General features: G+C 34.0%; 1 protein-coding gene across 2 annotated transcripts in view; it reads left to right on the top strand.

Annotated features, from left to right (window-relative positions):
* Positions 1-12,523, top strand: part of LOC126891727 (uncharacterized) — a 201,950-nt gene that overhangs the window by 142,066 nt on the left and 47,361 nt on the right. For both annotated transcript variants that reach the window (XM_050660993.1, XM_050660992.1), the window contains one exon: positions 429-662. In XM_050660993.1, the coding sequence (XP_050516950.1) occupies positions 429-662 (234 nt within the window). The remainder of the gene's footprint in view (positions 1-428; positions 663-12,523) is intronic.

Below are 12,523 nucleotides of genomic sequence, written 5' to 3'. Positions count from 1 at the left end.
CGGTTTCACCACATGGACCAAAGTATGTTAGCAAGCGACTATTATTATTTATTCTATGGTGCAAACTGTATTTACCTATCGACGGTGTATAGATTTCTTTTCTGCCTTTCCTTTCCTAGTACCACTTTCAGATTTCAGGGTATTTAAGTTGCAGTTATTCTCCAAGAAATTTTATGTCCCAATCATTCCTGTTTTCCCAACCACATATACTCCGTTTTTGACCAGCTAACCCATAAGTTCTCACTCTCCAATACCCCTTCTCCTCTCCAAATCTCTAACTTCTCCTCCAACGTATCCTTGCTCTCCTCCTTCTATCCTTCTTTCTCCTTCCTTTCCTTCTCTGTATCTGCTCTAACTACCTCTCTAATCACTTTCTCTAACTAACTTTTCTAATTCTCAACTCAACTCAATTTTTTTTTAATTTTTAGATATAGATGAGTGTAAAACCAACAACGGAGGCTGCGAAAGAGAGTGCGTGAATCAAATAGGATCATATTCTTGTAAATGTCCGACTGGATTAACCATTGCTGAGGATAGAAAATCCTGTCAGGATATCAACGAATGCTTACTAAGAAATGGTCACGGACCATGTCAAGATACTTGCCGCAATACTTTTGGGTCATACAATTGTAGCTGTGTAGGTCTTAAAGGAACCAAATTAGGTAATTTTCTTGCATAGATTACACATACATATTTTAAAGTTAAAAAAATATTCCATGAATTGAGAAAAGAGACTACTTTACAATTTCATATACCGAAGGTATTTTATAGAGTTCAGTTAAATGACCTGCTGCAAATCATCGTCATTATTTTTACATAATCTCTATACGTGTCGGTCGATGCCATCTGCATATCACCCATTTTACTTACCATTCTTATATTGCCAGTAAATTATTTCTCCTTTAATTTTTGTTATATTTTCTTTATTTACAGTGGGTATAATCCTATTAATATTTTTTTGTTCTCAAATATGTCGGCCCTGGTCTATTGTCAATATAAAGATTATTATTTATAAATACATGTTACACGGACAGTTACAGTACACGGACCTTTTTTAAAAATGATTGCAAAATCTTAAAAATGGTTTTAACTGCTTCGCTTGAGCGAATCTACCACTTTCTGAAAATTTTCAGACGCGTTTCCGCACGCACAATACCTAAACCTGTAGCTCTAGCGCGGTTATGTTTTGTTATTGCAAAACTATTATTTTTAATTTTAATCAAAAGGTTATACGTTAAAATAAAATAAATGATTTCTGTCGGACCAAAAAGAGCGTAGTCGAGTCCGACACACCCAAGATATCACTCTAGCACAATACAGTTTTGTTATTACAAAACTCTTAATTTTCATAAGGGAACTTGGCATTTTTTAAGGGAAACTTCTTTAGGGACGTTGCTATGCACTTTTTGGATGGGAAAAATGCATTGAATTCGCGACCGTCATTGCGACCGTCATCGCGACCGTCATCGCTTCGGAGAAATAAATTTTGTACGTATATATATATTATGTGTATGTAAAATTGTATCTTATAAATAATGTAGAAAGCCTGCAACACGTACAAAATATACAGTTATATATTTATATACAGTGTATACAGTATACCTGTATATAGGTAAAATGTAGGTATAACATCTATTTTTGGACGAGAAAAAATAATTGATTTCACGACCGTCATCGCGACCGTCATCGCTTCGGCGAAATAAATTTTGTACGTATGTACATATATACAAATTGTGTAGAAGTATTTAAATTGAAAATAAATGTAAAACCTATTTTTGGATGGGAAAAAAGGATTGATTTCGCTACCGTCATTGCGATCGTCATCTCTTCAGCGAAATCAATTTTGTACGTATATAATTATGTGTATTAACAGTAGAAGGGGTATGCCGGCACGACTATAGGTATAGGGAAATCAATGTGTTAGAGAGAGAAGTACCTTTCCAATGAGTAAGAGTGAGATAGATGCTGACGTCACAAGGAATCTTCCATAATGGAATCTACCATAGTTTAGCTAGATGGCGCCACCAATTCGCCATTTTTATTCCATTTCAGTATTTTTATTTAAATTCGCCATTTTTGATCCAATTTTCCTTGACATTACGTCAAAGAAATCTACCATAGTTTAGCTATTAGCCGCTAGATGACGCTATTTTTAAATTAAAATAGTAAATAAATTAAAAATAAAACAATTTTCCGTTCAGTGCTAGTCGCCACGCTCTTCTTCTTTTTGTCAACTGTCTATTCTTCTTCTTTTACATAATATGTTATTTAAGCCAGTCACGTGCAGAAATCTAAGCTCTACGTGTTGCATACTATATTTTATCTACGACCGATAATTTAGTATGTTTAAGCGATGGTGACATCTCGTTAGCATTGGTCTGATTGTCATTGGTCTTGGAGATTGTCATACGTTAAAGGTGTGGGGAGTATCGAATATGTTATTTGATCCATAAACTAACCGTTACGAGCTGCATACTATATTTTATCTATGACCATAAAATAATATGTTATTTAAACCAGTCACGTGTAGAAATCTAAGCTTTACGAGTTGCATACTATATTTTATCTACGACCGTAACATAATTTATGTTTAAGCGATGGAGAAAAATTAAACATCATGTCATAAAGGCATTAGATATGTATCTTTACTAAAACAAATTTGTTAGTAGCGTCATGTCTTTGAGTGAGTACAGACATAAAGTTGAACAGTTTCAAGATAAACTCATTGAGTTACAGAAAGATATTAAAGTATATCAGGATTTAAGAAAAATTATCAAACAATTAGAGAACCTACATATTAGCGATAGAACATATCCACTAGGACATATTCAACCATGGACGATAACACCACCAGCAGAAACATGAAAAATGAAATTAATAATATATTCGCATTGACATGTTTAATTTTAATGCCTGTATTTATCTTAATTTTAAAAATTATTTTTAAAAAAAATTGTAAATAGAGGATTTGACACGTAATATAAAAATTTATGAGTAAATAAGGAGTTTTAATTAAAAGTCAATAGTTTTTTATATATTTTTATTATAAAACATAATTATACAGGTAATATCGTATTACAAAACCATTGGCGTAGTCGATCCACATTTCTTTCGGTACATAAAAACACTCCATTGGCGTGACAGGGGTTTGCATCAGGAGCAAATTTACAAACGCAAGGTGTGTAATCAAATTTGCAGACATCAATAATTGCAGGAAGAATTCCAATCATATTACATTTCTGTCGTAAAAACTCTGCTTTTTGTTCTCCTCGAACGTAAATGTAATCGGCAGCATACAATAACTTGGATTCTAGTATTTGATTTATTTTGGAATATTCCACATCACCATTGGAATACCGAATGCCATGCACGTTTTTCTCCAAGAAGAATACTGTCTTCTTATCTTGATTAGTTAATGAAGCAAACGGTTGCGGAGACGTAAATATGTAATGATATCGTTTAAAACCAATTTCAATGCTGAGTTCCTTGGGTATAAACCATCCATCTACCATAAATCCCTGTATGTCAACTAAAGCAATCCTCATGATTGAGCGTGATGAATGATACTGAGTGACATACTCTTTAAACCTACTTAAATAATATTTTTGATAACTTCTGTTAGAGGAAAGTATTCGAGTAGGCTGTCGTGAACAATTAAACAGTAGGCTCGAGTGCCTGCCGGAAAACCTTCATCTGCTTCGATTTCCAGTTTAACATCAACGGTTCCTGATCTGAATGACGTATCATCCTGCTTGGAACAGTCAAAAACAAATAAGGTATATTTCTTGAAAGCAGCATAATCTAAGATGGGATGTTTTGTTGAGGAAAGAGTATAACTAGGAAAGAATTCCGTATAGTTATAGTGAGCTATAGCATAGTCATTTTTTTCAAAATCCAATTGCATTCTCTCGTTAGGCCAGTATTCTCCATTAATAACCAATCGCACGCTGGACATTCTAATGTGATCAAATAACGTTGGATCAGCGTGTATGTCATCTCGTTTAGAGGTTTGAAAAGCCACAATGGCATAGCGTGGGCGTTCAACAGATGAAGTTGTCTTTACACTCCATATCTCGCGTCGAGATCCTGACGTAAGTGAAGGTAGTTCATTGAGCTCCCATTTACGGAAAGGTATAGTTATCGGCACATTATTCTTAATCGGAGTCATTAATTCAATTTTCATATCATCATTGGGAAAGACATGCTTGACCTTGAGTTCCATGCTGGAAACAGTTAAAGATACTGTTGTTGTTGTTGTAGCATTAGGTTCTTTCACTAGAATACAGTCTCTATCATTGCGTGCTCGAACAAATCGAAACACTTGACGGCCATAGGTTAATTTATTGTAGTCGTTGAAAATGTTGAATATATGTTTTATCGGAATCAGTAGACTAAAGTTGTCTCCCGATATATGTGGATTATTCGGATAGTTCCATCCTGCAGTACTGAGAAACTTGGAATCTTCAGGAGTATAACATAACAAACTGCGAATAGTGCTGACTACACCTGGGTCTCTAACTATTTCCATATCATGTGAACTTTGGATATACGTACATGTATCAAACAAGAAAGCTCCAGCATTCGGTGCAAGAGAAACCACGCCATCACCTACTTTCTCTATACTTCCTTTAATTTCCAACAGCGTTTCGTGTATCGCAAAAAATGCATCTGATTGATTTATGATAAATTCGACAACGTCACTATTATTAAATGATTTGATGTATGGTGTATATGTACGAAATTCTTCTTTTCTAATAGTATTATCGAACAGAGGTTTTTGGTAAAGATCGAAAATATGAGGTTGAGGCTCCTGCTGTTGAACCCCCCGTCGAATGTATTGACGTTTTGACATCTTTCAGCTTTAATCCAATGGCAACAAGAAAGGCTTTATTGGCAGCAGACACGTCACGTTGCATGCAGGATCTGCGTGAGACTAATGGATATTGACTTGTAGAGTTTTGTTTTATAATTAAACCCATCTATATCGTTTCCTTAAAATCCAAATGGAGCGTACTTTTCTCTCCTCTAAAGTTAACAGGTCTTAATTCCTGATCGACTATACTAACAGTAATTTTGGTAATTTCACGTATACTGCTGCTTATTGGTATGTATATAGGGTTATGAGGACGTTCATCAATAGAAAAACCTGGATCTACATTTATCGGAAAATGCAGAATGGTGTGTACAGGTCTGTCTTCATAGAAGGCTCCTTCAGTAATGTTGCATTCAAATAGTAGACTTGATACTTTTATAATATTTACAGGTTGGTCCGAAGAATGCATTTTTCCTGATTTTAACACTCTATTTGAGGAGAAACCCAATAATTTACCAAGACTATCTTCTTTCTCGAAAGTAATGGTATGATCTTGACAGAAAATTTCACATTTAAGCGTATTGTTGTTCGGTTTTAAAGTGAACTCCTGAACCGAATTGTATATACCCATTAATTTATTTCGAATGTATGCTTCGATATCGGTAATTTCATACGATCCTGATGGAATTTCGATATAACGCAACTTTGTACGATCATTCTGCTCATAGAAATAAAACTTTTCACCATCAATGTTTGGAATTGAATTAAATGTATGAAATCCCAACACTGCTACATAATACTGCCGTAGCGGATCAAGCACAAGAGGCACTTGAGGAGTAAACAAAAACTCGTTTGTAGTACTTGTTAGGGTCAATAATCGAGACATGACTGATAGGAGGTAAAAGGTGCAGTAAGTTAAATACCAAAATATGTTAAACATTTCTTTATTTTTCTTAGAATAATGTTACATGTTTTTCTTGTTTTATTTATATTTTGTTCATAATACGGTATTCTACAAAATACACATACACTTTCCATCGTCCCACAAACATCGCACCATACGTGTTTCTCATAGTCTTTCTTGCAAGGTAAATAATATTCTAGTGCAAGGCGAATATCTTGTGGTAATTCATACCAGACATCAGCGCTTATATTTTCCATTATACAGAAACTTTAAGCACAAATGTCCACAGTTTATTTGGTTATAACTTTGATATTGATCGTTATTATAGGCAATTCTTCCACCATTCAAATAGGAAACTAGTTCTTGAGGTGGCTTCAAGCAACCATATGAATCAAAATACTCTATGTCTTTGTTTATCTTTCTGTAAGCTACCCAATGTGTACCAGGGTTTGTTGAAATGTCGAGATTAATTATAGCACATTCATGTTTACGAGGGTAACGAGGTAAATTATCTCTCATAAACACACCACGAAAATTTGGAATTTTAAGTAGTTTAACAAATTTATTCAAGTCCACATTGGTTAAAGGTCTATTAGGTAGCTTCAGCGGTAGTTTTTTGACTTTTTTAAATATAATCCAAAGCCTCCTTTAGCGTTTTTTCGAAGGTATAATCCTTTGCCTAGATGCTCCATAGCTTTATTATGACGTTTGTCCTCTTCTAGTTTCTTTTGAGCATTCTTTGAATCAATTACAGTCTTTGCGATGGCACTTGCACCACCAGCCAAACTACCAAGAGCTGATAAGCCTGCAAAGATGGGGATTAAAGGTAAAATACCACCAGATTTTGATTCGAATGGAATGATTCTTGGAACTCGTACATTTCTTTTCCCACCTATATTCTTCACGGCTGTTCTAGCTGCTGCAAGTGCAACTAGGGCTGATTTACGCAAATTTGGTGACGGAGGAGTTCGTTTCAACGTTCTGATAATTGGTTGTAGCACGTGTCGCTTAAATGAACCAACACCTTTACCACGTTTCATACCCATACCTAGTTTTCGTTTAACTTTCATTGCTGTAGTAGTCAACCAGGCAGTGGCTTTTTCACTCAAAGATGCGTCGTTTGCTGTAACTCGTTCCCACGCTTTGTTTTCCAATACCCAATCTGCTTTATGTCTATCTTTCAATGAATTACTATGAGAATATGCAATATCATGATCTCTCGCAGCTCGATCTAATGGATTTATCCCTGGATCTCCACGAGCTAGACGTTTCTGTAATTTAGTTCCAGGTCCTAGATACTGGTAACCAGGGGCATGCAATTCAAACGGTATATTGTTGATCAGAGAATTCAACACTCCTTCACCTTGAACGACTAACATTGAAATGAATCGCTTCTTGAAAAATTTCTTTATATAACCAAGCGTATAAAATACATCTTAATCACAATATGAAGGTCATTCAACAAGATAAGACACTAGCAGTGGAGAACTTGGATTTTGTCGATAACGTGGCAAGAATCAGTAAACATGGTGTATTGCTACCACATTCTTTTCGTGCTATCGTATGTGGCCCAAGTGGATGTGGAAAAACGAATGCTATGCTAGCATTACTGTTTGATCTAAATGGCGCTAAATTCAAAAATGTTTACGTATATTCAAAATCGTTGTTTCAACCCAAGTATCAGTTTTTGAAGGAAGTGTTGGAATCTGTGAAAGAGGTTGGTTATTTTCCATTTAAAGACAATGATGCCGTAATAAGTCCTGACGAAGCTAAACCCAACTCAGTATTCATATTTGATGACGTATCTACGGATCCACAACAAACAATACGTGAATATTACTGTATGGGAAGACATAAAGATATCGATTGTGCATACATATGTCAATCATACAGTCGAGCAGGCAAACAACTCCTGCGTGATAATGCCAACCTTATTGTATTGTTTAAACAGGATGAGCTCAATTTAAAACACGTCTTTGATGATCACGTCTCACCTGACATGACATTTGTTCAATTTAAAAAAATTTGTTCTGAATGTTGGGAGGATAAGTATGGCACGTTCGTAATTGTTAAGGATTTCGATATTTCTAACGGACGATATCGTTTAGGCTTCGACAAGTTTATAAAATTGTAGTTATGATCGAAATACACGCATTCCATAACAACATGTTAGACAAAGAGGTAGCTGCACGCAAGCGTAAAGTTGCTGAATTAGCTCAAGTCATTCGCAAAAAGTATTTGGCATTAAAGCTAGGTAGGACAGAACAAGACGATACGCTAAATAAACTCTTTGAACCCATAACTAAACCACTAAAAGATATTGCACAATCCTCACATCATGCTACTAATAACAAGCTTAAACACGTCAAAAAGGAAGAGATGAAATCAGAAGAAGAGGTGAAAAAAGAAGATAGCGATGACGATGTATTTTCCGATACAGTATCAACGAATCATGAAAATGAAGATTTAAAACAATATAAAGAATTAAATAATACTGAAGTTCATCACAATTCCATATGCCATCTTAACGGTGCAACTGCAGAAAAATATCTTAATATTGTCAAACCGTTGTTTAAACCTAAAAAAGCAAAGAAGCAATCACCGAAAATTAAATCTACTAGATTAAAGAAACTGTCTCTCGAAGGTCAAGAGAAAGCGACTCGTTCACCACCGAAAACTCGGTCTACTACATCAAAGAAATCGCCTTTAGAAGTAGTAAAAGCAACTCGTTCATCATCGTCAGCAACTTCATCTACCTCCAAAGGATCAGGGTTCATCGATGCTTCTCATTTGATTTACAACGATAATCCTATTGAATATGTATATTGGGATGATCCAAATGAACTATGTGATAGACTCGAATTGTTGATTGCTTCCCAAGAAGCAGGAAACACATCCCATAGTAACGAAATTGTTGCCATTATCAACGAATTACGTGAAGCAGATATTATATATTAATGTTAGGTCAGATTAGACATCATTTCCAACATGAGTGTTGATAAGTTTGGTCGTCATCATTATCGTTCTAATGAACAAGCTATTCAAAAGCTGCGTGAAGGCTTCAAACAATCCATTTTAGATTTACAAAACCAGATACATGCAGTAAATAAGGATATTAAACGAGATCCTCCTGTATCAGGTATACATCTTTCCAACAAGAAATATGTAGATGACCACATTGCAAATATAAAAAATTTTCTGCGAAAAGAGATTACCTTGATGCAAAAAGAATATAGTTCAAAAGATACTCAACTTGAACAAAAAATTTCTGACTTTCAAAACTCCATCGGGAAGATTGAAAGCAATTTTAATAAAAAAAATAATGAGTTATCTGATGCAAATAAACTGGCTGTCTTGAAAATATCTGATTTAACAAAAGAAATGAATGATTTACAAAAAGCAGTAAGTATCCAGAATGCAATAAAACAAGAATCTGTTGGAGAAAATACCGTGACAGTAGATAGGATTAACAAGGCATTGAATCTACAAAAAGCTACAGAAAATACCTTGACAGTAAATAAGACTAACAAGAGAATAAATCAAATGTTGTCCTGAAAAATAATTTCCCATCGAAAATACTTAATAAATCAAATGTAACCTACATTACAGAACGCAGTAGATAACATTACTTCATGGGACAATCGTCTTAAGTTTAAATTCGTAATGTCTAAAGAAAAACAACAATTGGTCAACGAATTACATAAACCAGCACGAAAAAATTATCCTCGTCGACGAACCGTCATTAAAGGACTAGATGATTTATGGCAAATGGATATTGCTGAGATGAGATCCTATGCCAATCAAAATAAATCTTACAAGCTCATTCTTGTCGTAATTGACTGTTTTTCAAAATTTGTGTGGACTCGACCATTAAAGACAAAAACAGGGGAGGAAATAACAAAGACGTTTGCAGATTTTTTAAATCAAACTCAACGAGTTCCGAAAAATTTACAAACAGACCAAGGTACAGAATTTTTCAATTCCAAGTTTCAAAACCTCATAAGAAAACATGGTATTAATCACTATAATACCTTTAGTGTTAAAAAAGCAGCCATATGTGAACGAATTATTCGAACATTGAAGGAAAAACTTTACAAGTATTTCAGTCTTAATGGTACTTACAAATGGATAGATATATTGCCTCAAATTACAAAAGACTACAATAACACGAAACACAGCAAAATTCGACTTAAACCTATTGATGTTAATAAGTCTAACGAAAAAGAAATCTTACGAAAATATTACACTCACTTGAAAATTTCAGGTAAAAGAAAATTGAAAGTTGGTGATATGGTGCGTATTAGTAAAAATAAACACCTTTTTGATAAGGGATATAAGCCAAATTGGACAACAGAACTATTTAAAATTACTGAAATTAAAATAACAAATCCCACAACATATTTGATTGAAGATATGACTGGAGCGCCTATTAGAGGAGGATTCTACGAAGAAGAATTACAGAAAACAAAAAATACAGACATTTACTTAATTGAAAAAGTATTGCACAGACGCGGAAATAAGATGTATGTTCAATGGCTGGGTCTCGATAGTAAACATAATAGTTGGATTAATAATAAAGATGTGGTTTAGTACTTTTTAATGCGCTTCATACGAATGCAACCTTGAAGAGGAGGGACGCAATATAAAAGACCGCTCAGCAACCTCGCTCTCAGTTAGTTCACCTCGCTCTTCAACATGAGTTCTCAAGATAGTGGTTATAGTTCATCAAGTTCTATTGTGGTATACGATGATTCATCAAGTGAAATCAATTATGTTGCCGAACTAGACCAAGTTTTAGCAAAATTCGAAGAAGCTGCCAAGAATGAACCATACTACTTGTTAGAAGCCTCATTTCCACTAGATAGTTACATAATTAAAGTTGGTCTATCTCCAGCTAGACAGTTTACGGCATCCGTCATTTTATGTCAACAGGCCATAAAAGAAGAATTATTCGACGGTCGAAGAATTAGTATAGACAAATTTGAGTGGAGTGACATAATTAACCTATTTTCACAAAAGATGAATGATTTTTTCTATGCAGACGAGTTTGATCCTGTCGAGTTTCAGTGTGGAGACTACTGCAAGATACGACAATTGGTGTTGGATTCAATCAAATTCCTTGTTATTGAAAAACATGGTGTGGAATACTATTTAGATGAAAATGATGTTACGCAAATTCTACAAGTACACCACAGTATAGTGACTCATCGCATATCGTTGTTGGAAAATTTAAACTTTCATGCATATTATACAAATATTGTATATTTTTTGCAACAGAATTTTTGTACAGATACTAGTTTATGTGGTCCGTTTGAAGCTATGATTGCGTTTTGTGAAATTTCTCCATCAGATACTTTGTTAAGCCATGCTATGAGAGAATATGTATATTATTATAAAATTAAAGTTGTAAATGACTTGAATAACTTTATTTGTTAATAAATATTATGTATTTAAACACTTGTGTTTTATTTTCGTAATATATTTACAAAAGGATAATGAAAAAATAATATTGTACAATAGTCATTTTATTAAATATTACTGAGGAAAAGTGATTGTGTCTTTTCAACAGCCATACATATTTTTAATATCCAAGTAAATGCCCTCAGCGTCTTAAAGCGATTATATTTTTGCTAAAAAATTAAGGTATATCACAATGCCCCCAGGGAAGCGTCTTAAAGGATTCTGGTATTAAATATCGTTTATCATCATAAGGACTTAGGGCCGTTTTTGTTTGCTCTATGCTGAATACTGAATGTTGATATGACCGAATACACCTTTGGTTTGTGCTTTTAATTTTGTATTCTTTTAAACAATTTTCAAAATCTTCAAATGTGATTATATTTTTGACTACATTATATTTTACACCTTTTGCTTTTTTGGTTATACCTAAATTTTGAATACCACAATCAATTTGTTCCTTGTTTAGTTTCAGTTTTAAACGTTCTCTCTCTTTTTCTCTCTCTTCATCAGTTGTTTGTAATTTAAATGTATACATTTTTGATCTTAGACCAATAAAATGTGTAATAATTTTTCCATTAGCTTCATCCTTCATTAGACCGGGGATTTTTTTATTTAACCGTTCTATCATGTACGGGTTATCTTCCGAATAGTCAGATGTATCGAATTTAGAGTTGTGTGCCTTTAAAACCTCCTTATATGCATCTAAACACTGTAATTCATATATAAAGCTATCTGTATCCATGTACAATAACATACAATTTTCTTCTCCCATCGTTGGAAGCATGAAGGAGTAATGAAAATCATACATACATAATTTTGATATGTCTAGGATTGCTGCACCTATATACAAAGGTTTATTAAAGCACACCACTGATTTGGTTAGTTCGATGGCCACTAGGTTTTCACTAAAGATAGTACGACTGTGAAACCGAATACTTGCAATCAAGTTTTTGGCTCCATACCTTCCATTCCAATTTTTACATATTTTTACAGTTCTATGCCTCCTTATATTCTCCATGGTCTTACCGAACACAGCATTGTTCATCATTTTATAGAGATTTTTCTCAAAACTGCTCTTAGATGCAGCCCGTAAGTTAGTATTTAACTCAATATAGGGTCGCAGCCATGCAGATTGATTAAATTTCAAAACTTTATGTATTTTAGTTAAAATTAATCCGTTAGATAAAGCCTGCTTTAAATTTCTATAATGAATAATATATTTTGACTTATTAAAAAGAGTTGGCAATAATTTTGGTAGTTTTGAACCGGGAGGAATGCGGTGTTCGGCAGCAAATGGAAAATCTTTATGTTTGTCGTGTAATTCACGTGGATACTCTAAGTCAACT

This window comes from Diabrotica virgifera, chromosome 9 (genome assembly GCF_917563875.1).
Source record: "Diabrotica virgifera virgifera chromosome 9, PGI_DIABVI_V3a".
NCBI lineage: Eukaryota > Metazoa > Arthropoda > Insecta > Coleoptera > Chrysomelidae > Diabrotica > Diabrotica virgifera.
Note: the sequence above shows the minus strand (reverse complement) of the source record. Positions and strands in the feature narration are given on the sequence as shown.